General features: G+C 40.9%; 4 protein-coding genes and 1 non-coding gene across 5 annotated transcripts; 1 reads left to right on the forward strand and 4 right to left on the reverse strand.

The window, feature by feature from the left end:
- Positions 1–1,346: 1,346 nt before the first annotated feature.
- Positions 1,347–1,419, reverse strand: TRNAA-UGC (transfer RNA alanine (anticodon UGC)). The gene has a single exon. It is a non-coding gene; the product is annotated as a tRNA-Ala (tRNA).
- Positions 1,420–6,579: 5,160 nt separating this feature from the next.
- Positions 6,580–14,810, reverse strand: LOC127758097 (uncharacterized). The gene is made up of 8 exons (XM_052283727.1): positions 14,662–14,810; positions 14,337–14,580; positions 11,032–11,279; positions 10,750–10,923; positions 10,480–10,636; positions 9,083–9,222; positions 8,951–8,986; positions 6,580–7,924 (listed from the first exon to the last, which is right to left on the reverse strand). The coding sequence occupies exons 2-8, from the start codon at positions 14,467–14,469 to the stop codon at positions 7,052–7,054; spliced, it is 1,761 nt and encodes a 586-aa protein (XP_052139687.1). The 5' UTR covers positions 14,470–14,580; positions 14,662–14,810; the 3' UTR covers positions 6,580–7,051.
- A 1,013-nt stretch (positions 14,811–15,823) lies between these two features.
- On the reverse strand, positions 15,824–17,180 carry LOC127757809 (uncharacterized). The gene is made up of 2 exons (XM_052283393.1): positions 16,658–17,180; positions 15,824–16,551 (listed from the first exon to the last, which is right to left on the reverse strand). Exons 1-2 carry the CDS (start codon positions 17,093–17,095, stop codon positions 16,147–16,149), a joined length of 843 nt encoding a protein of 280 aa, XP_052139353.1. The 5' UTR covers positions 17,096–17,180; the 3' UTR covers positions 15,824–16,146.
- Positions 17,181–18,762: 1,582 nt separating this feature from the next.
- On the forward strand, positions 18,763–20,945 carry LOC127757675 (uncharacterized). Its single transcript, XM_052283240.1, has 6 exons — positions 18,763–19,054; positions 19,396–19,592; positions 19,672–19,752; positions 19,879–20,112; positions 20,225–20,302; positions 20,375–20,945. The coding sequence occupies exons 1-6, from the start codon at positions 18,937–18,939 to the stop codon at positions 20,675–20,677; spliced, it is 1,011 nt and encodes a 336-aa protein (XP_052139200.1). The 5' UTR covers positions 18,763–18,936; the 3' UTR covers positions 20,678–20,945.
- A 2,343-nt stretch (positions 20,946–23,288) lies between these two features.
- LOC127757785 (NDR1/HIN1-like protein 13) lies at positions 23,289–24,493 on the reverse strand. Its single transcript, XM_052283360.1, has one exon. It carries the CDS (start codon positions 24,413–24,415, stop codon positions 23,588–23,590), a length of 828 nt encoding a protein of 275 aa, XP_052139320.1. The 5' UTR covers positions 24,416–24,493; the 3' UTR covers positions 23,289–23,587.
- Positions 24,494–25,757: the final 1,264 nt, after the last annotated feature.

Genomic DNA, 25,757 nt, shown 5'->3' on the forward strand with positions numbered 1-25,757 from the left:
CTACAACTTTTAATGATAAAATCACCTATATTTACTGTAGCAGCATACTCCCTCTATCCCATAAAGAAGTAATTCCTAGATTCCCAATGCAAAACTAAAGAGGTAGATAAATGACCAAAATACCCCTTATTAATAGCATATTAGTATTGGTGGTTAGGTAGGTGAGGAGTATTGAAGAAATAAACTTTTTTGATTTGCGAACCAAGTGTGAATGAGAAGGTAGAAGTTGATTTATTTTGGGACAAAGTTTAAATTCCAGAAGTTGATTTATTTTGGGACGGAGGGAGTATAACGTAAAAGTTGCAGTTTTATGATAATTTTTCACGTTATTGTCGCAGCAAACTGATAGTTTTATCACTAAAGTTGTAATTTTCGGAAATTTACTCTTCTTTAAAACTACCCTTAAAACAAGCATTGAAAACCAAATTCATGGTGGATAACAGAATGACCATGTAGAAATACACAATACCATACTTTCTTATACTTATAAGTCAAAATTTAAATTTTCAGCTTTAAATTTGTAGTTAATTTTGGGGTTTTTTTCACTGTAATTTATTTTCTAAATTTTTCTTTTAGATCACTAGAAACACATATATAAAACTTTTATTCATAAATTATATTCCGTTTACCAATATGCCGTTTGGCCAAACGATGGCCCCGTTTACCTATAGCCATGGCTCTAGCCGTTGTCGTTGAAATGTGGGATGGGACCAAGCTGTCAGTCACTGTCACTAAAGACGCTAACTACCTCCCCAAAATAAGTGTAGCCGTGAAAATCCGTGTCTAACGTTTGACCATCCGTCTTATTTAAAAAAATTATGAGAAAATTAAAATAAGTTAGTCACACATAAAGTATTATTCATGTTTTATCATCTAATAACAATAAAAATATTAATCGTAAAAAAAATTTTAAATAAGACGAACGGTCAAATGTGAGACATAAATAGTGTAAAACTGCACTTATTTTAGGACGGAGGGACTACTAAAGAGAATCCCATAAAAAATGTTATACAAATTTACAAGCTCAAAAAACTAAATTAAACAAAAAAAGGCAAAATAATTCATCGTGTCACATTCACGTACAAAATAAGGCGCTGAAAATTTTGGTGAGCAGAAAATTAAATAACTAGACCAAAAAAGGCAACATATGGCACACAAAAAGAGAAGAGAACTAAATTAGACAAAAATTTAGAAGAAAATTAGAGGAACACATAGCTAAATTAGAAAAGAATTTAGAAGAAAATTAGAGGAACACATAGCTAAATTAGACAAGAATTTAGAAGAGCACAAAATTAAATTAGACAAAAGAAAAAGAAAGAGAACTAAAATAGACAAAAATTTGAGAGTGGAGATGCGGGGGATCGAACCCCGTGCCTCTCGCATGCAAAGCGAGCGCTCTACCATTTGAGCTACATCCCCTTCGATGTTTGAAATGAAACTAAGAAAATTGTTATAACTAGATGTTTACTTGAGCAACAGCAAACTGTTCAGTCGCATTCGGATATTCATCAAATATTGCTGTTCTCGTTCAGAATAAAGGGAACATTCAACAAAAATGTTTCTGCTTTAACGCAACACAAATGGCCAAGTGAAAGTGCATCTCATGTTTAGGCTGAGTCCATCGATCGTGTGTTTCTAGGCTCGTGGATCACCAATATTTCTCTAGGCTGGCCGGAGTATTCTAGATTCGAATTTAAACATCAAATTTAAATTTTTACAGTTGTATTACTACTTCCTCCATTTCACAATGTAAGTCATTCTAACATTTCCCACATTCATATTCTAGATTCATTAACATCAATATGAATATGAAAAATGCTAGGATGACTTACATTGTGAAACGGAGGGAGTAATATATTGTAGCTGCATTTTCTTTTTTTGTGATTGTAGCCGGTGGTTTCGGAAAAAAATAACCGGTTATTGGCAGGTAACCATCATTGATCTGAACTCAAATATTTAGTTTGAAAGTTTGTCCGATAAAGGTTTGGATAAATGATGTTCCCAAACGCCAAATACTTATTACTCCCTTCGTTTTAGGTTCTAAGACGTTTTGACTTTAGTCAAAGTCAAATTGCTTTAAGTTTGACCAAGTTTGTAGAAAAAAACAGTACTTCCTCTATTTCTAAATATTTGATGCCATTGACTTTTTTAAATATGTTTGACCGTTCGTCTTATTCAAAAAATTTAAGTAATTATTAATTCTTTTCATATCATTTGATTCATTGTTAAATATACTTATATGTATGCATATAGGTTTACATATTTCACAAAAAATTTGAATAAGACGAACGGTCAAACATGTGCTAAAAAGTTAACGGTATCAAATATTTAGAAATGGAGGGAGTAACATTTTCAACCCAAGAAAAAATTATTATGAAAATATATTCAAGTTTAGTATTATAAATATTACTATATTTTTCTATAAACTTAGTCAAACTTATTTTAAATTTAACTTTGACCAAAGTCAAAACGTATTATAACCTGAAATGGAGGGAGTAACTATTATTAAAAAATAGTTATTACCAAATGGAAAGTATACAGATCATATGCCATCACAGGAAGTCAAATCTTGATCACACCTAAACGCAATGAAGTGTGAGGTTGGGCCTACACATGTGTCCGTGCTGGGCTTGAGGTCCAGCAAGCAACACGACGGCCCAAACAAGTCGCTGACACCTCACGCTGTGGAGTGGATCCACTCAATCTGGGCCACACAAGCCTTATCCGACGGTAGCCCAGAGACCCAAGGGGGCTCGGAGTCTAAAACTCCGAACCCCCTTTGTGTTTTGAGGCGCAGCGGATTAGCTTATCTCTGGCTGAATATCATCAAAATTTGTATATTTTCCAAGACTAAAGCATCTTTGTTTCTAGACATGAACACGAAAACACCATGCATGCATTAGTTACAGGAATCATGTAAAAGAAACATATATGTTTGATATTTATTCCCTGAACCTTCCTAAATGATAGGTGTTTCATCATATTCCAGTATTCCACTTGTACAAGATTGGCCTATTTCTAACCACATGCGCATGATCTGTGAGACTGAGACCGTATGAACTTACTGTCGGTTGCTTTTCTGCATATAAATTCAGTACGTCTCCTGCCGAATGTCTAGCGTTTTTGCTTCTAGCTTGTCAAGACTCTGATGACATATATTGTTCTTATCAGTCTTCAGCTTGTCTCAAAAACGATTCTTGCCACAAAATGTGTATCCATGGTGCAAATTGTGTAGGTAATCATAAAGCTCCTTGCTGAACTTTAGAACATTCCAATTTTAAGTTCAGAGACCGCAGATGGTTCTATTCATTTCAGAAGGCCCTTTTGCAGTCATACAATGAGCATGTGACACAATTAGAAATGTAGACAAGTTGATTTCCACTCTTCTAATGTCCCATGTTCCATATGCCATCTACTATGGAAGTCCAAGAATGTTAGAATGATTGACAGGGGCTAGAACCAACTTGGAAGTTAAACCTGACAAATGGCTGATCAAATCTGTGGACTTACGTGGATTGAAGAGAGGAGTTGGTAGTGGCTCAACTTTGCTAGTCAAAAAACGAAAAAACAAAAAAGATAGTATTTGATCATATTTAAAACATTAACAATAGTTGCTACCTCATTGTCAAAGTTTGTGGTACAGTTGCCTGTGGGAAACTTTGAAACTATGAAAACTGCAATGACATAATAATAATAGTCATGTACTCAAGCTGTCTTCAGATTCAGGTATTTGGTATGCATTGATGTTTTTTGGAATATGAAGAAATGCATTATCCGTGTGATTCCATATTGCCATCTACAATCACAGTCAAGTAGAAGCGGTGAACTTCGCAATGATTGAAGAGGGAGCAATGCAAAGGCTCAGCACTTCACTTGGCAATTAGTTTATGGTCAAACATGTTTACTTAGGAGACTGATGGTCCATGGCCAGCCTCTTCCATGTGGACAGGCATTTTTATGTAGTACTGGATGCATCATGGCATTTCCACTTGGTATGATTAACCTTGGTCTGTCCTGCACTACACCGTCGGCTGATCTTTCCTCCTGGTGGCGCTCCGCGCGGAAATCAATTTCTAAACAAGACCGTAAGACTTTTGATGCTGGAGTTATCTTGGTGACCTGGCTTATATGGAAGGAACGCAATGCTAGAATTTTCGACAACAAGGCCATTCCGGCGGCGCACTTATGTGCAGCGATGGAAGATGAGTGGACCACTTGGGGTGCAGCAGGGCTGCTGTGTCCACTGCAAGCCGGAAGCAACCTGATGGCGAGAGAGCAACATTAAGCCGGTGGTGGTAGCTCGCTGCTCTGTAGTACAGACGTGCTTTAATGTCTGGCAGGCAGCATCCTCTGTAGCCTGAATCTGCAGCTTGCACCTTTGTAATTTGTTTCTTGTGACTTTTTTCCCCTATCTTAATAAACTTCGGCTGGCTTCCGCCAGCCCGGCGAAAAAAATGATTAACTAGGGCATCCCATTAGTAAGAATTATTCTTAACATAGAATTCAACATTGTTTCAGTTTTGCAAATATAGACCTACAATTCGAATGTTTCAGACAAAATGTAGATTCAATACTGAATTGGATAATTTTATTCTGAAATAAGCATTGAACTGAATATATACTATCCAAAATCAAAATTCAAAGAGGAAGGAAGGAAGGAAGGAATTCTGAATTTCTGATGTTTTTGTTAGGTTTGCCCGGGTCTAAAAACTTGATTCTGAAACTGTGGACAGTGCTATCTGTGTACGATATGTTTGTAGCCGATCGGCCGTACTCTCCACGACGAAGTTAGCTGCTATGCTAGCCGATCTGAATCTGAAGCATGCATCATTATTGAGATTCTTATACATCCTGAATGTACTCTTGAAAAAAATGAATGTCCGATCTGCTCACATGACCGAACGTATTGTATTTGGTTGTTTGTATACGGCCGGCCTGACTGCAACTCTGCAAGAGATGCTATTAGTCAAATAGAAGCATCTCTCACATGGTCGGCACTCACGCATATATCCCTAGAAAGAATTATGGATCATATGCTTAATGTGAAGCATTTTAATGGATTAGATCATCTGAGACGCTCAAGGAAAAGGAGATTTTTCAGTCAAAGAGAAACAGCACTATTATTAGCTTGTCAATTTGAGGTCTGCAAAACAAAACTGAGGTCTCAGGGTGGCATGTTCCAGACCCACTTGATGCATGGCTCCTGTCTTCTTAACAAAATATTCCACAGAAGCTAAAATTTACAGGGAAATGTGTGGCATGTTCTCTGCATGTTCCCAAGTAGTGGATGCAGCGTGCCTGCACATTGCATCTGCATGTTACTACTACAAACAAGCTAGTCCGTGTAACACAAGTTACAAGAACAATATATATAAGCCAGCATTACTCCCCCTTGATGCCCAACTGCCATACACGCACACAGTACTGCAACTACCACCACATCACAGTTGATCAAGAAAGCATCATCACCATGGAGAAGAAGGCTTTGTACCGCATGTTCGCTGCCATCTTCTTGCTCCATCTTCTCCTCGCTGTAACTGCTGCTGCATCACCAAAGACCAGCACCGGCTTGTTGCGTGACGGCAACAACAATGCAGTAGCTGCTGTTGCTGCTAGGAGTAGCAGGAGATTGCTGCTGCAGCAACAGCAGCCCAGGGCAGCGGCGCCGACGCCGGCAATGGCTACCAACACCTTCCGAGTCAATGGCGTTCATCAGGCGAACGGCGAGCCCAAGGTGGAGTTCGACGCCAGCATGAAGCACAACCCCGGGACCAACTTCAATCCCAGGCACAATTAGAAGCATCCGGCCCGGCTACCTTCTGCTTCTTTCTGGATTCTGCTCTACATTTTTAGTTAGCAAAAGTTTTGCAGATGAGTTTTATCAACTTGTAGATAGTTTTAACCCAGCTTTCTTTAGTACAATTAAGATCGTGTCGCTAGTTTTATCATTAGTTCCACTACACTGCTAGCTTAGTAGCTTGTAGCTTAATCAGCTGGATGACTCACGTTCTGGCCGTTAGGTAAGCTAGCTTAATCAGTTAATCTGCTGTATCCTTCAATTCACCGAGAAGAAGCAATTGGAGAATTAACAGCAATTTATTGTCCGTCGTTCAAATCAGTATGTGAATGATACTTGTGGGCTCTTTTCGGCTTCCTTTTTCTCCCTATCTGTTTCACAGGCTAATGGGCTATTTCCTGTGACCATGCTGCCTAGACTGGAACAAGAATCAACAGAAACAGCAGTCTGTAACTCTGTATTCCTGATCCACAATTGCTCAGGATGCCCATATCAAAGACTCAAAGTTGTGTGTTCATATACCTGAAGCACCCAGCAAATATATGTTCCTACTGGCTTACTTTTACTTTGTTAAGCTAGGAGGTGTTTTTTTTTCAGGATTTCTGAACAAACAATAATCTTGCCACAGAGGACATGGTGTACTTGTATTCACAATGCAGGGTACAGACTTCACCTCCCCTGAATTATCCACTCTGAGTCTGAGCTAACAACGCAGCCACATCCTCAGAATGAATGAAGGAATGGAAAACAGCAAACTTGCATAGCAATCATTTTGAATAAAAAATTAAGTAAACAAATAAACTTGAACATGACAAATATTTGCAGTTCACAACTTCAAGTAAGGATCTATGGATATATGGCTTCTCTAGCAAACTAACAGAGCCACAGGTAAGTTCTACCATTGAGGAGCCCAAAAAAGTTCTTTCACTTGGGCACCTCTTTAAGTAACAAATGTAATGCCGACATTTGTTTGCCTCAGGACTAACAATAAGATCTGGCTATGCAAACAAAAGTAAAGTCTAACTAACTTCACATAATCAAGAAGAGTTGAACAAACTCCTCAGACCAAAAGGAACAGTTGTACATCACATAAGCCGCAAGCCTATCCTACAAATCCTCCCAATTCATAAGCATTAATCCTGCTTCACGATGCAGGACTCGCCAACTATCAGATCAATCCTCAGGGATTATTGTTTAATATACAAAGTTAGCACAAGGTGCTTCCTTTATAGCCCAACAATTGTTGTAGAATCATCATTGCCGTTGGGCAGATGGAGATTGCTGAACCTGCACTGGTGGGAAGAACCCAGCACCTGGTGGTTGAAAAAATCCAGTCGAGGTCGGCGATTGCTGTGGTGCCTGTGGAGACTGCTGCTGCTGGGGCTGGCTCTGGTTCTGAGATTGTGTAGGCAGAGGCAGAGGTGGAGGCGCACTTAGTCTTGGAAAACCTGCTGACATAATGTTGGGCAATGGGGGTGGAGGTGGCGCAGAGCCACTCACCATCCCAAAAGGTCCCATTCCAAACATTCCTCCAGTATTTTGAACAAATTGTGGCATAAGTGGTAATGGAGGTGGAGGTGGTGGAAATGAACCAGCTGCTTGGTTTGCTTGTGTTGGTGGCTGTGTGCCTCCAAGAGCAGCTGTTGCTCCAATCTGTGGTTGCACCTGCGGCAGTTGCCCAAAGAATGGGGGAGCACTCATGTCACTAGCATGAATGGGGTTGTCAAGCCTAGGCTTCTTATTGCTCTCAAAGCCTGGAGGTCCTGCAGAAAGATCTCCAGAAGTCGAACCACTATTCCTTGCTTGTTCAGCAGCAAGGGAAGAGAAAATGGAGGAGAGCACCTTCTCAGGAGCTGACAAAGATGCAAGCTTATCTGCCATAGCTGCTGCAGTTTTTTTGGGCTCATCACCAACAGCACTGGATGTGGCAGGAAGTGAGGTTGCTGGATGCAGTGGTTGAAACTGGGGAAATATCGGCATTGCTGCTGAATTCTGCATCATGGCAGCTGTTTGTCCTGGTGGAAGTGTAACCATCAGTGGACTAGAACTAGATCCTGCACCATTGTTCAAGGCACTACCAAGTCGTTGTTTTAGTTGCATGGCATGTTCAGCCTTTGCTCGAGCCACCTGTTAATTAAATCAGGGTTAGCCAAAAATCAATCTAAATAATTTCTTGAGTAGCTGCTAAACCACCCCTTCAGTGGCAGGAAAGATGCTGTGGTTTTAACTGAGATGGTAGATAGCAATGTTAACAAAAGCCAGCGGAGATGGATACTACATAGGGAACAGAAATATGTGATTGGAAATTTCTAACTTAAGAAGAAATGACACATGTTTGCACCATGGAGTTAGCAGGTTAGCTACATAGAACCTAGGTTACAATTAATAACAATGCAAGCGCATGGGTATATCACTGCAGGCATATCTTTATATTAGCTCATGCAAGGGCCACCTTAACCGTATAGCTTATGCTATAGAGATAGTCAGACCTCCCAATGTGCTGGACCTAATTCTCTTGAAACAGATAAAGAGAGAAATGTCATATATAAGCAAACATAAGTTGGAATTGAGAAGCAGTCTAATAAGTAGGAAATGACATGTTGCCTTGTTATCCAGAGTAGGCCTCAGGGTTGCCATGGTAACTTTTAAGAGGCAGGTTTGTGCTTGAAGCAGGATACTAGATGAGCCAGACATCATCTGTGCTGCCCAAGCTGACCATGGTTAGTCTACTACTTCCATCATAGAGCTGAATTGTACAGCAGATTCAGCAACTATCCAGTTTAGAGGCTTCTCTTCGTGTCAGAGCATACAATGTGCATCTTATGTGTTCTCATGTTTGCTTTTGTATTTCCTAGCTCTACTCATCCTGAACATGTGTGATATAAATTCATGAATGAATGTCGTTGACAAAGCAAAACTCTGGTTGTGCTCACATGCCATGGACTCATGGGGTCTTAGGCTAGGCATCAAGAATAGAGTCTAGCTCAAAGCAAATACAAAAGCATATGGATCCATGAAAATGCTCAGCATAATTTTGACCCTAACTTTCCATTATAATTGAGTAATAACAGACATGGCATAAGAAATAGAATGATCTAACATGTGATTCTGCAGTGAAAGATGAAGTAATATGCATAAAAAAATAATCCTTACATGCAACTGATTGCGAAGAAGCTCTGACTTTGCTTCCTGTTATAAAGAAAGAAAAAACATAAAGCTTTATGACTGTAATAGTATGCCGTCAAGGTAGAACATTTGGAAGAAAATATAAAAGGTGCTCAAGACCTGTTCGCCGAGGGCTTCTCTTAGTTTATTGATTAGGGTTATTCTAGCCATGTTGACACTTTCAAGTTGCTCAATGCACTGCTTAAGGACTGTTTCCTGCCCTTGAAGGTCAGAAATCAACGATGATCCTTGCTGAATACCTATGAAATAAAAAAGGAGTAAGGTGCGCATGTTTTGATCAAGAATCGAAGTGAAAGGCTGAAAGCATTATAGTGTCAAAGCATCATTTCTTCATATCTGGTCTCCAACTTTGTAAATACAGAAAGTCAGGGTACAGGTTTCCGATTAGAGTGAAATGCATGGTCGGTCCTTAAAATTGAGCAGTGGTGTCACTTGGGTCCGTAAACTTGAAAATTGCGCGTTTAGGTCCATGATCTTGGTTTAATGAAGCACACCAGGTCCAAACCTTGTTTGACCAGGGCTGGCCGACGATGTGGCGCCCCACGTAGGCAACAATTTTGCATCCAGCCTCATCCACAGCACGGAGTGGCGGTAAAATTGCCTTTAGCTCCTGCGAGGGAGGAGGGATTTGGGGATTTTGGGGGGTTTCAGGGTGGTACTGTGGCTGAAAGGGGCTAACTACAATTTTACCACCACGCTGTCCTGCAAAAGGGGGGCGGATGCAAAATTGTTGCCTACGTGGAGCGCCACGTCGGCAGTCAGCCCCCAGTCAAATGAGGTTCGGACCTACTGTGGTTCGTTATCATGGACGTAAATGTGCAATTTTCAAGTTTACGGACCTAAGTAATACCAACGCTCTAGTTTAAAGACCCGCCATGTATTTTACTCTTTCAGATCATTAGAGCTAGGAGCATTTTTAATAGGAAACTTTGCACTACAGTATTTTTTACTCTGTAACTCATTAAAATATTTAGTCAAATTTGAAGTCAGCAATTGTCAATAATCATGGCCTACAGGCCTAGTGTGCACTATAAAGGACTCAAGGAACTATCACAATGTAAAATAATTAAGCTGCTGGATGTGCTCCACAGAATAAGGATATCTATGCTAGACCACCACCTATGAAAACAAATGCCAGAAAATTGATTTTCTTCCCTTTATATGCCAATGCATGCTACAATCACATCATTATAGTTTTTTAAACATAATTATAAAATTATGTACAGCAATTTTCTTTGTCAACATGCTAGATCATTTTTATGTATTTGAGATGTTTGTTTAGTCTAGAATTTACATGGCAGATCAACAAAAAACCGGAAATACTATGTAAATTCCTTTTTTCTCAAGTCAAGTACATGATGGAACTAGAAGTAAAATAGCGCTGGAACAATCATGATGCAATACAGGCCAAGGTATCAGAATGCATTAAGTGCCAATCTTTCGACGGTACATATCCATAACATAACAGACCTATTGAAGTGAGAAAAATGCTTTACCTTGAGTACAAGCATCATCTACATCTTTATCCATCCTATCCAAAACACTAACAGCATTATTGCATTTGTTTAAAGCTGTGTCTTCATCAAAATGTTGATCAAGCACTGACTGATATGCTGTTAGAATCTTTTCTGGCATCCCGCCAACAGTAAGTTTCTACATCAAAAGACAAAACAACAAAAATATCTCTATCAAATTCATGACAATATACTGCATCCATCCTTAGCACAAGAAAATATTTTTTAGCAGGTCAAGATCTGGCAACTTACTCTTGTTACTGTACCAGAATCTTTCCGTGCAGCTTTGGAAACTGAAGAGGGGTTAGAGCTTGGATTTGAGCTATTGACATTGTTACCCATTGTATGAGTGCTACCACCAAGAATGTCATCTTTCAGACTTTCAATACGGGTTCCAAAGACCTTCCGCTCATCCCAAATATCTATCTGTAATTTTAAAAATAAAGTTTTTTTTACTTTTTGGGTTATGGCCTTGTGATAGAGAAAATGAAGTAAATAGACTTTTCCAATGTAACGGAATTAAGAATAACTTACTAATCTTCCAACTACTTTCTTTCCATCTTCTCCCCCATTGACATAAAAGTCTTTCAATAATCCAGGAAGAACCCTCCAAAATTCATTCACAAACTCCCCTCCCTTGCGTTTACTATTTTGCAGGATATCATTTGACAGGTACAGGAATGATACTTTCTTATCCTTATTTGCACTGTTATACTGCTTCTCCCATGTATCAACAACCTTTCTGGCTCTCTTTCGGTGAAAAATGCACCAATTTGAAAGTGCTGCTTAAGAATTAAGGAATAAAAAAGGCATGCTATTGTAATCTAGATGCTATTGTTAAAAATATGCTGTGGGAATTTGGTATCATGACTGTGTAAATGATTTTTACGGCATTGGCATCAAACACAGGAAAGCAAGTGGTAAGACTCGTTCAGAAGATATTACATAGGGATTAGAGTTGCTAATATGTAAGCAAACGGACATGACACAACCATCACATAATCCCCCAACCCCTTTGTAGCGTGAATTTATGGATGCAAATGGATAAATGCTATATATATCCTTCTTCAAATGCCAAAAATTTGCAATTTGCGACTTGTTTTTTTTTACAACCATAGGGAATCTGTTATTTGTTTAATTGATGACAGTATATGATAAGCCCTGACCTAACTGCTTAACTGATTTAGAAATGAAGATAAATGGTCATAAAAGAATCGAAAAGGTTGTTTATTCATTTGCTAGTACTACCTCCGTTCAAGAATATAAGAAATTTTAGGGTTGGACACGGTTATTAAGAAAGTAGGTAGAATTAAATGGAGGAAGATTGTAATTGGATGAGAAGTGGAACTAGGTGGGAAAATTGAATGGATGATTGTGATTGGTTGGAAAGAGAATGTTAGTGAAGAAGTTGTTATATTTAATCATTCCTTTGTAATTTTGTATTTTCTCCCTCTCTTCCTTTTGTAAATCTTTTCTTATTAATTATTTAATATAGCGCAATAGGAGCCCCTCCTGCTGTTCCACATCAGAAAAAAAAGTTGTTGTATTTTGGGACAAATTCTGAAGGCTAGAAATTGTTATATTTTGGGACGGATGGAGTACAACATTAGTGCAACCAAATATTACCACATTGTATTTTGAACATAGATTAATGGATACCATCGTAAAAAGCAGTTCCACAAAGATTGTACAAGAAGCCATCAAGAGACCAAAAAAAGTAGAACTAGCATATCAGTACCCTGATAGCAGCAACCAAAAGGAAACAAAGTATGTGATATATGATTGATTCTACCCATTAGTTTGTAAATTGAACAGGAAAACAGCTATATTCAAATCCACAAGAGAACACTACTATAATGTGATACAAACCTAACGCTCCTTATCATTACTCCCTCTGTTTCATATTATAAGTCGTTTGACTTTTTTCTTAGTTAAACTTCTTTATATTTGACCAAATTTATAGTAAAAATGAGCAACATTGAAAACACCTAACTAGTTTAATTAAATTTAACATTGAGTATATTTTCATAATTTGTTGTTTTGTATTAAAAATGTTAGTATATTTTTTTATAAACTTGGTCAAAATTTAAAGAAGTTTGACTAAGAAAAAAAGTCAAATGACTTATAATATGAAATGGAGGGAGTATTAATCAATTTCAAAATATAATCATCCTCACAAGACATAGAAAAACATAATTTTTCACAACAAACAAAAAATTGTTACACATCAAACAGAAGAATAGAAGATACTACTAATTGTAACACAACAGCTTAACAAATCGTGCCATTATTTGTCATTTTTCAAAAGATAATCATCCTCAAAAGACAGTGAAAACTTATTTTCCCAAGAAACAAAAACAAAAGGAAAGCATGTATTGATAGTAAGAACACATCAAACCAAAATTGTAATATAACTTTGATTGCCAATAGCCCAATACACCGTAATGCTGATAAGAACTACAAATATTTTAGCGAGGTTAATTTATATATACAGCTATAATTGAAAATAATATAGGAAAATATGCCCAAAAGAATGATCCAGAAGCTAGAGAAAAAATGGCCACACTAAGTTATATTTGTATCATCGTACACATCAATAAGTATTGATAAGTAAAACATTAGATGCAGTCTAACTCTAGCAGCAATAAGCACAGTTAGGAACAGGTGAAGGTGAATATTAACCAAACAAACAGTGCAAGAGCCAATATATGGAACGCCAAGGAGATAAGCTGTGTCAGTTGTACTAATCCACATTGCAATTTAGGGTTCTATTCAACTTGAACAGTAAATCAATCAAAACTACCAGACAGATAATATAAGCAACCAAAGTAAGTACTATCCTAATAGCACTAGCATACCACTACGCTAATAGCACCAACCAAAAGGAACCAAAGTATGTGGCAATATGATCAGTTATGCTCATTAATTTGCAAATTGAACAGGTAAAATATTCCATTCTAATGTACAAGAAACCTGTATAAGTACTAAGTAGACCACCTAGAAAATATTAGTAAAATGTAACACAAAGCCTGAATGTTCCTTATCATCATTTTTCGGTTTCTAGACACAGTCATCCTCAATAGGCATTGAAAAACATTGTATTTCTCAATAAACAAAAGATCATTACATATCAAACAGAAAGATACTACTCCATCCAAAAAAAACGAATTCCAAGCTACGAACCTGGACACACAGGTGTCCAGGTTCGTAGGTAGGATTGGTCTTTTTTTTAGGACAGAGGGGGTACTATTCACATAATACCTAACAGTTCATGCCATTACTTGTCATTTTTGTAAAGATAATCATCCTCAAAGGATGGTGAAAAACATATTTTCCCAAGAAACAAAAAAGAATGGAAAGCATGTATACAGTAAGAATGCATCAAACAGAAATTATTATACAAATTTTCATTGCTGATACACCATAATGCTGATAAGAAATCCAAATCTTGTAGCCATGCACATCTATATACACTTATACAGCTATAACTCAAAACAGTATATCAAAAATATGCCCAAAAGGATGATCCGGAAGCTACAGAAACAATTGCCACACTAAGTTATATCCATATGCATCAATACATAAACCACGAGATGCTGTCTAACAGTAATAAGCATAGTTAGGAACATAAGAAGGTGAATACTAACCAAACAAACAGCGCAAGAACCAATATATGGAACGGCAAGGAGATATCCTAGGTCAGTTGTACTAATCCACATTGCAATTTAGGGTTCTATTCATCTGGAACAGTAAATCAATCAAAACCACGAGACAGATAAGGTACGAGCGCTACCAAATTTGCAAGCGCACAAGAAATAAACAACCGGAAGAAAGGATACTCTGGATCCTAGTCGCCGTGTTGTTGAGCTTGTTAAGCTTCTCAACAAACGCCTGCTCGCTGAACGAGCCAGAGCCGCCGCCGCCGCCGCCGCCGATAGTTTCCGCCTTTGCCTCCGCCTTGGTGTCCGCCATCACGAAGGCGAAGGCTCCACCACCGAACTCCTCCCCCTCGCGAACAAGCTAATCCCCCGAAGAAACTTGTACTTCTTGGCCGGCCAAGATCGAACCAATCCTAAATCCCCCCTAAAAAAGGCGAGAAAATCAGGAATTTGGAGGCGAGAGATTGAAGCTTGGGGAGGTTTTGGGAGGGAGAGTGACGCGTACCCCGGTGGCGAGATCGTCAGCTTGAATTCGCCGCCGGTGAACGACGGGAAGGGGGCGGCGAGGCCGGGGTGGGCGGGGAAGGGGAGGACGAGAGGGTTTGGTTTTTTTTTCCCCTTTCCGTGCTGCGTGTGTTCGCTGCAACCTGCAAGCCTCTTGGGTTCAACAAGCAAGGGTGAGGGTTTTTCACATCAGAACATGAGAGGGTGAAAAAAACTGAAGATAATGTTATTGGATTGGAATTTTATCAAAGAAAGCTATAAAAATAAATTAAATATATAATACTATTGGTTTTATTTATGTGAGATTTGAAAACGCGTATACAAATATGCTATACATTTTTTCTATTAATATACATACGTCAAAACGTGTTATTTGTTTAGCGTACAGTGCGGGCTATATTAAATATAGCCATAACATTTATCGCTTTAATTATACATATCGCTTTTGGTGATATCCTTACACATTTAATGTTATGATAAGGCTCGTTCATTTATTTTTTTTCCAAATAATACTCGCTACATCCCTCCGTCCCAAAATGTAAGGTATTTGGGCTGGATCGGACACATCCTAATACTATAAATTTGGATTTAACATTCATAGTCATAGAATGTATTACATCCAATCAAAATCCCTTATATGTTGGGACGGAGGGAATATATTTTAGCAATATATTAGGTTGCACTTTAGCCCTAATGCTTATGTATAATTACATCCAATCTCTCCCTCAGTAATGATGTAACTTGCACGTAAATAGGAGAGATCATCCTCATGAGGTTGTTGATGTGCCACAAAGAGAGTTTGAATAGTCCAAAGTGTAACAAAACAAAAAAGTAGATGATCCAAAGTGAAAAAAAAATCAGATAAAAGTGCTCCAAAGTGAAACTTCGATAACGTAGGGGACTAAAGTGAAATTCACTCAATAAAACCATGATCACATAACATGTGCATTAAAAAAAATATCTATACACTTTTTACAAATATTATAATCAAATGTATTAGTAAAATGGATGATATACTCGTAGCTAGAATAGTATGAAACATTTTACCCCGAAACATGGAGGGCATGAAAATAAATTGTAAAATTTAGGATTTTGTGTTACATATGGCTCAAGACCTCACGTTTTATGAAATTTACTCATTTTATAATTTGAGGTACTTTAAATATAACATATTTCTACTATGTTTTTAAGATGGATGGTCAACCGTTATGCTAAGTGCAACATCATCATATATTAAGAGGACGTGAGGTACAGAAAACTACAATTTGGTACCAAGCGGATCCGAAGAGCTAAACTTTTTATCTACTCCCACCGATTCACAATATAAGTCATTCTAGCATTTTTCACATTTATATTCATGTTAATGAATTTAGACATATATATCTATCTAGATTCATTAATATCAATGTGAATATAAAAAATGCTAGAATGACTTACATTGTAAAATGGAGGAAGTAGATAGATACAGAAAAGAAAAAAAAAGAAACTAAATATACTCGCTTGTACATTGAAGCGCTGCTAGATGTTGCTCCGTAGCGCTCAATGTGGGGAGCTTCACCCTGACGAGTCGTGAAGAAGCAGAGAAGATTATGGTTGGAACGCCATCTCCATCTCCATCTGCACCAGTTGCTGTTTCAAGGCGGTACAGCTTCTGGCCAGCGGCGAAGTTGCCAAGCAGCTGGTAGGAGGTCGCGGAGCCATCCATGGTGAGGCAGAGATCGTCGGTGCACGCCGCGAGCTCCTTTTGTGTGCGGTAGATGAAGTTGAGCGCCGCGGCGACCTCCTCCTCGAAGCGGGAGAAGGGGCTCGTGGTGTCGTCGTCGTCGTCGAGGCGCAGCTTGCGGAGCTTGCAGAGGCCTTCCCCGAGCTCCATCATGGCGCCACGGTGGTTCTGTGTTTGTGCACGATCATGTCTAATCACGAATTTTACAGAAGTGATTACTGATTACTATGCATAGTTAAATGTGGAAATAATGAGACGATGAAAATATATATACTTGGTTGAAGAGGTGGTGGAAGGCGACGGCGCACTGGAGGATGGCGTGGAGCAGCGTCCGGGTGGGCTCCTCGGCGGTGTACCAGAGCTCCTCCACCACGTCGTGGCACGCGTGGAACTCGCCGCCGTTGAACAGCGCCACCGCCGCGTCGAAGCTCCCACCTATGACTTCCGACTCCTCCTCCTCATCTCCTTCTTCATCGGCATAGTTCTCGTAGAAGTCGTAGTCACCCCGCGCTGTGAGGAGGCGGCGGCGGCAGCGGAGGTCAGGACGAGAGGAGGATCGGCGCTGCGGGTGGTGGAGCGGTGGCTGTGGGCGGAGCAAGAGGCCGCCCGCCGGCAACAGTATCCGCGGTGCGGTGGGCGTGCGCTGCTGCGGCAGTAGCCGCGCGGCGTGCAGCGAAGCGGCGGAGCGGCAGGGCGCCAGCGCCGGCGCCATAGGAATTCAACGGAGATTGCTCTGCTTTTGTCCGGTGAACGAATCGCGCGCGTGTGTAGGAGGACGTGTGGACTCAACCAGAGGTGAGCCGTTGAGACACTCGTGCATGCAGAACCAATCAATGGAGTGAGTCAAAGTGTCAAACCCACAAAAATATCTAACAACAGGCCCAATAAGCAACAGCCCATCTGGCCTGGCCAGTTTTCCCAGCGTTTCGGGTTTGGAATAAGTCTATTCTAAACCCTCCTGTCGGGCAATTTAATTGACGTCCCTAAACCACGGAACCCGAAATCTTTCTCCCTAAACTATACGAAACTATTTGAATCAAATCCTATAACAATATAGAGGATTGTTTTAGCTTATGTGGCACCCTAGTCAAAAAAAAAAAAAAAAGTAGAACCCACATGCAAGTGGCCTTCAACCTCCACACATCCCTCAATTCCCTATCCGTCCACCTCTTCCCTCTCTTCACCAGAGCGCACTGCCAGGGAGAGAGGGTGATGGCTGGTGCACCCGTCCATGGAGGCGGCAGCAACGGTGGGAAGAAAGTTGGCGATAAGGGCCGGCCTTTGATGGGCGACCGGTGGGCAGTCACGTCGAGCGCGAAGCCCTTCCTTGCCTCCTCCAACACCGACGAAGAGGGAGATGGCGTTGGTGACAACACCAACGATGGTGGATCTGCCTCCTCGCCCACCCATGTCTTAGCTTCCATTTCCCTGCACTATCAGAGTTCGGGCCGTCTCCGCCGCTGGAGAGATCGAGAGATAGAGGCAGGAGAGACCCTTGCCTCATGCAACATTGCCGAACAAGGAGATGGTGGCGGCGGCAGCGACGGCGACGAGATGATGGCAGATCCACCTCCTTGCCCACCCACATCTTGCTTCCGTCTCCCTGTGCTGCAGGGAGCTCAGTCAAATGTACGCACGTGCTAGGGGAAGCGTGTACAGTCCACTCTCGCTGCACTCGATGGCCTCAACCTCGATCTCCGCCCTCAATACCCCCACTTCCTCACTGTGTGCACCCCTAGGACATTGAGAGCACCACGACACGGTGAGTTTAAGGGAAAAGTAAGATGCCACACACCATAGTCTGCTTCACTGTCAACTCTCTGTCTGTTGGCCTACCTCCACCACCACCGTTACCATGAAACCAAGAGCTATATCGCTCGTTGACCTCCTAGATGATATCGTCATCGACATCCTCACCCGGTTCCCCGACCGCCTATGCCTGTGCCGCGCCATGTGCAGATCCTAGTGCACCCTCATCTCCAAGTTGTGCTGATAAGTGGGTCTGAATATCTGCCATATAAGCAAAAACAAAGGAAAAAAAGGTCTATACTGTTATGGGATGTAAGTTATATAGTTTAGGGGTAAAGATTTATGGGTATGGGAATAAGGGATGCCAGTCAACTTGACGTAAAGTTAAGGGATGGTTGGACTTATTTCTTTCGCGTTTTACTTGGGTTTGACAATGGGCTACATTGCAAATACTCGGGCCGACCCACCCAACAAGATCTGCCGGTAATATACATGGGCTTAATTCTCACCAACAGCGACGGGTGGGCTCGATTTCGTGGGCCTTGTATTCGGCCCGCACACACCAACCTGTCCTGTCCTGCCGTCCTGCGCCGCTGCGCTGCCAATCTCTTCTTCTCTTCCCGCGTCTCCTTCGCCTCTTCCCGCCAATCGCCAAATTTCCCCCATCTCACCTCGCTCAGTAGCCTTCTATCCCAAAACTTCCTTCTGCTCTTGCTAGGCTAGGGTTTCTTCCTTCCTCTACCTCTTATCCACAGATTACGAGATCGATCCAGCAGCAGGGGCAAGTCAGTCGAGTGGAGAGCGATGGCGCCGCTCTCGTGGCGCCACCACACGCTGTTGCAGGCGCTGCTCTCCCGCGGGCCCCTCTCAGAGCGCGACTTCCACGCCCTCTTCTCCGCCATCTCCGGCGGCAAGAACCCCGGTATATGCTTCTGCCTGCTCCGCTTGCTACTCTCATCTTTCTCCTGCTGTTCGCCAGCGCTTGTCTCATTACTCGTAGCACAGGTGTTCGACGTAATGCCCCTTTAGGAATTACTATCATCTCAAATGGAAACAATCTTAGTTTGTCCCAATCTTCTCTCAGTTTCAGATAATTTCTGCTTCATTTCACCATTGACGCCTGGTTTTATTACCTAATATTGTTCACAAATCATAAAAATACTATGCGTGATTTTATATAATTTCCGGCCTAAGGGGTGTTAATATTCCCATAATTGAACAAAATGGTTTGCGACCATTCATGTTCTGTATCACTGCTTGCAGCCACTCATCGGCATCTGTTCAATGATACACTCCTCAAGATCAACAAGGAGCTCGCATACTTGCAGTTTGAGTTAAGAGCAGGCATAAACCAGTATGATGGTACTGTGTATTATGGAGTGGTCAATAACATTGCTGATGAAGAGGCAAAGCTTGGATCAAAGTTTTCTGTACCACAGATTGCATTCTACAAGGGATTGGTATGCAATCACTTTGCCTTTTTTTTGGTTAATCCAGCTCAATCTAGTATTCGCTATATTCATGTAATTGTACTGGCAGTTGGAAGCAATAGTTCATGAAGCTGGAAATGATGGGAGCATAACAAATATCGATGCTCTTAACACACGGATTGAGAACCAGGTATCTCGTACTAGTAATACCCAGTCACTATGAGAGCTTTTGTTTCTGTTTAAGCAAATGTTTTATATTTTTATTGTTGCAAACTTTTATGGTAGTGTGACGAATTATTTGGTGTTCTGCTCCCAGGTTGTAATTGCAGACGCTTCACTGGGCAGTCAATCCCGTCTGCCTACTTCCATTACCAACTTCTCATTGTCCCAAAAGGAGAAAACTCTTAATGAACTCATACAGGATCGTTGGCTGTCATACACTTCCACAGGAAAGATTGGTCTTGGCATACGATCATTTCTTGATCTTCGAAGTTGGTTACGTAGTAATGATATCCCATCATGTGAGGTCTGCAATGAAGCTTGCATAAAGGTGCAGATATGTGATTACGAATTACGATTCTACATTTGCATTTATCTTGTTACCCATGGTCATATACTCCACTAATGTCATTCCCTGTATTTCTATTACTTATTTAAAACAGGCATCATCTTGTCCTAATGAGGGATGCAATGTAAGGATTCACGGGTACTGTTTGAAGAAGAAATTTTCTCAGAGAAAGGTAGTTTCCTATTTTTAATTCCACTTTACACATATGAACAGGAGTGGCTTTCTAAATTGTTTGTGTATGTAGGCCTCGAGAGCTTGTGGTTGTGGTACTGAATGGCCTCGGTTGGAGGGTGAAGATGACGGTGCTGAGGATGTTAACGAACCTGAGGAAGATCAGGTCCCATCAGCCAACCAGCATTCGAGGACTAGACGCAGAGGAGTCAAATCTGAACTGGTGGAAGAAAATGAAAGAGCAGGCCCATCAGCGAGGATGACAAGGAGGAGTTTGAGAAGCTCTAAAGCGGAAGCAGTTGAGGCTGCTCAAGAGGTGCCATCTGCAGCAGGACCTTCGCAGTCAACCAGGGCATCTAAGAGAAGAAAGAACTAATGAGATTGATTTGTGCTTGCTAGTGATATATCCAGGTTCCTTTTGTCATGTACAGACAGTAGCAGTAGGTAATCCTTTTGAAGTGGCAGGCAAAATTGCAACTTCTAGTTGGAGAGGAATATATAGCTTTAGGATGCTCTTGTTACTAACTCTTAGAACGTATTAGAAGCTTAATGCTTTCATTGGCAAAGCAAGCCTGCTTGTGACAGCGCAGTTAACTGTTTGAATAGCTCTCTTGCTTGGTGATGCTAGTTTCATGCATGCTGTTTTTATCCTCTATGTTGCTTGTTTCTTTCGGCCCCATCTTTTCGCTTATGCTTATGCTTATCAGCCAAAATTTGAATTTTCAACCTTAAATTTGGAGTTGATTTTGGGGTTTTTTTCATCGAAGTTTATTTTTCAGCATTTGCTTTTAGATCAGAACACATATATAAAAGTTTTATTTACAAATTATTTTTCGTTTGTAAATATGCCGTTTCGCTTATTGGGGACTTTTGTGTCTCTTATTAAAAGGGACAATTTAAAGCTCAGCACAGCCAGCATTGTGTGGTTGTTGACTGGTATAAACAGTGAATGGAAGGTTGCCTAGGAGTCAGGAGGAAAACCCAAAAATAGAGAAAAAAAACAGAGTGGATCCGGCAAAAAAGAGAAAAAACTGAGTGAGGTTAGTTTCAGGGTTGAGAATATCCTGAACAAGGGCAGCCAAGTCACAAGTATTTTTGTTTATATCATTATATGAGTGTGAAGATGAAGATGATCCTCACCCAGCTGACTTAACTATAGATGATGGAGAACAGCTTGTTGAGTCCTGGACTTACTTGCTTGACGTATTCTACTTGTTCTTTTCATTTTTCTCTTTTTGAGGGCGTATTCTACTTGCTGATGCAGCTATGGTACTCTATTCGCAAACATAGGCAGCTTGCATGAGGTACGGTCCAACTCGGAGAAAAGAAAGAAAAATAGAAGAAGAAAAGATGGCTGCTATTATTTTACTAGATGTGTGTTTCTTGCATGCATCATTCAGGTCCTGCAGATTTACCATATTACTATATAGCTAACCACCCCGCTGGAAATTCCTAGTATGTTGACATGCACACAGCTAGTTGCACGAACAAACTGAAGTTGGGCAGTCGCCATCTAGACAAAAGCAACCATGGCGACAATTGGTGAAAACACGTACGCGCTGCAATTAGTTATTGAAACGTTCAACTCTTGATTTGATTGATGGCCCCAGATGAGCTGAGCCTTAAGAACTAAGATACATACTTTGCTAAACTAGTATATACTCCGTTTTAAATTATTTATGATTCTAGCTTTTATCGTAAGTTAAATATTTGTATCTTTTTGACTATTAGTTCTTAAAACTTCATGTGGTTTAGCATTTTAGAATCAACATAAGAAACACTTTCATAATATAGCATCCGCATGTTGTTAAACTATCCGAATTTTAAAAAATTGATGGTCAAAGATACAAATGTATAATTTAGGATAAAACTAAAACTACATGTAATTTGTATCGGATGGAGTATATTTCTTGCGGTTTGAGTAAGATCATACCGTTTAATTAGATAGAAGAGAAAAGGAAGAAACACCCAAGAGCCTAGTATATCCTAAGGCACAAAGCTACAGCTATAAATTACTCGTCATGCAGACCTACATTTCCCTAAGTTTCATTCTTTCCCGCTTACCCAGCACACGGTCATGGACAGCCGCTCCGCCACTAGCCCACTATACTTTGCATCCTAATTAAGCCTCTTGTCATAATTAACTAAACCAGGTCTTGACGACAGCTCAATATCATAATCATTATGCTACTGCCTACTTATACATGACCAGGGATCTTCAGAAAGCGTTCAAGGATACGATTTATTTCCTTTGAAATAATGTATACCCCTTAAAAAAATTTTGAAAAGAGATGAATGACAACAGCTAGAACATAACCTTGGAGTAGGACAATCAAACAAAGTTTCAGACTGCTTGCTAACGTTTGGTGAATAAAATTATAAAAGAGACGGGGGCAGAAAACTCTCAGCAACCTCGTTGGACGATTTCGTTTTTGTCGTCAGCACAATTGCACTGCGTCAATTAATGGACAAATGAAGAAAGCGAAGGTACACGGACGACTAGGCAAGTTGATAGCACACCAGTTAAAACGAAAGCTAACAGCACAAGCACACGACTTGACTGACTTACTATTAACTACAGGCAAGGTCACCGACCAACGGCAACTGAAACTTACTTACATTGTTCTTTTCTGATTAACTACACTGGCCATGTTCGAATCAAATTTTATCTCGGTTTTCATTAGCATATTTTTCAAACTATTGAGCGGTACGTTTCGTGCGAAAACTTTCTATATAGAAATTACTTTAAAATATCAAATACACCTATTTATCAAGTTTATAATAATTAAAATTTAATTAATCATGTGCTAATGGCTTTCTCATTTTACCCAACTTCATCTTCATCACTGATGCAGGGGAGGTGCCATTTTGGTAGAGCAAGATCAAAGATATGATCAAATTTACGCTTATTTTGTACAATAATAACAGACACTTATCTGTAACCACAACTTCATCAGTTACATCTGAAACTGAGTAAATATCCGATTAATTCATTCTTCATTTGCACAAACAGAAAACAGAGAAAACCATCTGTATTTCACCAATTACATCTGCAACTGCAAGTATGCAAAATGCTACACTGGTGGTAATCCACTAATCCCCTCACCAACAGCTTGAAATGCACCCCAAAATTGGACACTAATTATGAAATTAATTCAATTCACAGGTATAATAAGTACTGTAATATCTCTCTGTTCAATGCACAGCTGTTACTAGCTATACTAGGCTGTAGCCGTTAATGTACTACCCATCCAACCATCAGCGGCGGCGCCGCCGCCGCCGGCGATCACCACCACCACCAGAGCGGCCGGACCTTGACCATGCACTCCCTGCTCGCCGGCGCCGCCGCCAGCTTGTTCACCGTCACCTCGCACCTCGCCTTCACGTCCACCGTCCACGTCCGGAGCACCTTCCCGAACCTCAACCTCACCGGCACGATCGCGTCCACAGCCAGGGGCACCGCGCCGGCGGCCTGATCCGCGGCGAGCCGCTTCCTCTGCTCCTCCGTGAGGCTCACGCCTCCTCCGGCCAACGCCGTCGAGAACACCGTCACGTTCCTCGGCGCCTGGTGGAACGCGGGCCACGGGCCGGCGGCGAGCCGCTCGCCGGAGTAGGAGACGGTCACCTCCCCGCCGCCGCGGTAGTCGATGCCGGTCTTCTTGTTGGCGCCGTTGTCCGCGCGCACGGCGGCGTCGATCTGCGGAGTTAACGACGACACGGCGAGGGCGTCGAGGCCGCGGATGGAGAGGGAGGCGACGGAGAAGGACGGCGCGCGGGGGCGGAAGACGAGGTAGACGACGCCGACGAAGGCGGCGGCGAGGAGGAACAGGAGGAGGACCCCGCAGAAGGCGCCGCAGCACGCGTGGCGGAGCCGGCGGCGGCGTGCGGGCCGCGCCGCGAGCTTCTTGTAGCGGCGCGCGCGGTCCGGCGGCGGGACGCGGAGGACCTGGTCCTTGGGGATTTGGATGATGTACGTGCCCGGAGACGGCGGCGGCGCGCCGCGGAAACTGGGATGCAGCGGCGTGGTCTCCGTGGCGACGGCGGCGTCGTGTCCCGGCGGAGGGGAGGAGGACGGCGGCGGTGGAGCGGGCATGGGGTGGATGCGGTCGGCCATGGAGGGTGGTTGTGAGGCAAGGTGTTCGACGAAATGAAGAGTGACCGAGTGGCGTGTGGCGTGCGAGTGGGAGTGGGTCGCTTGCTTGCCGGATTTATATGCCGCCCGCGTAGCGTAGAACGCGTAAGAGAACAAGCAGAGACAGACACGCGGGAAACGGTCATCTCACGGTATTCTTTTTTTTTTTTAAAGATATACTATCTCTATCTACTTTTTGATAGTCATATTTCTTGGCACATAGACCAAAGATAAGTAATTCTACTTATCATCCATTTAAATATGCTACTAGTTATTTCTTGTAAATAAACGGTTCATTAATATTTATATTTCTCGATGCCCATATAGCCAATATGGTGTGGAAGAATGGAGAGTCACGCATTAAATCCGAGAAAGTCATGAAGTGGATAGGTTGTTGGATTGAAATATATTATCAAATATAAATTTTTCAGATTTAAAAATATAACTATCAAAAATAAATAGAGGGAGTAATATAAATCTCACGGTATTCTGTTTATACTCTGGCATTAAATAATTTCGTTATCATTTTTCTCCAAAATATAAACCATTTCTAAGTTGTGTAGTAAATAGTAAATATTAAGGTTAAGAGAAAATTTTCTTTCTGTCGCATAATTATTAAATTTTAAATTGCTTGGTTTTCTTTTTCTAGCAATTGGTTAAATTTTGAATTGCTAAATTATACCTTCGCTAAAAATGTATAGTATTTAGCAAAGACTAAGATAAGGGAGAAAGAATGTACTTCAGTCACTGAAATTTTTGAATCTTGAATGGATTAGAGTTCCTTCCTAATCACTTGATCGGCTAAAAATACTTAGGCACCGTTTAATTTAGCTCATTGGCTGAGCTACTTGCCCACTCCATCGTTAGCGGGAGCATGTTTTTCAGACCGCTAAATAGTGTATTTTGTTTTTTAAAAATTATACCATGAAAAGTCAAATAAATTTCTTTCCAAGTTTATAATTAAATTACGTGCTAATAACCCATCGTATTTTTCATGCCACCAAGCAACTTTAGATTATCGTGTATTGGAACGAGTGTTCCAGAAATTTTTATATTGTGCATAAAAACATAGTAATATTTTTGACCCAAAATCAATTTATTATAAAAATGTATTTAATTATTAATTTAATAAAACTAATTTAGTAATATAAATATTACTATATTAATTTACAGACTTAATTAAAATTAAGACAGTTTGACTTTGACCAAAATCAAAACATCTTATACCCTAAAACGGAGGGAGTACAACACAAGATCCCGTCCCTACGCATCCGTACAGTATCCTCGTGTGAAGCACAGGAGCACATGCACACATGCGAAATAT

Source organism: Oryza glaberrima, chromosome 12 (genome assembly GCF_000147395.1).
Source record: "Oryza glaberrima chromosome 12, OglaRS2, whole genome shotgun sequence".
Classification (NCBI taxonomy): domain Eukaryota; kingdom Viridiplantae; phylum Streptophyta; class Magnoliopsida; order Poales; family Poaceae; genus Oryza; species Oryza glaberrima.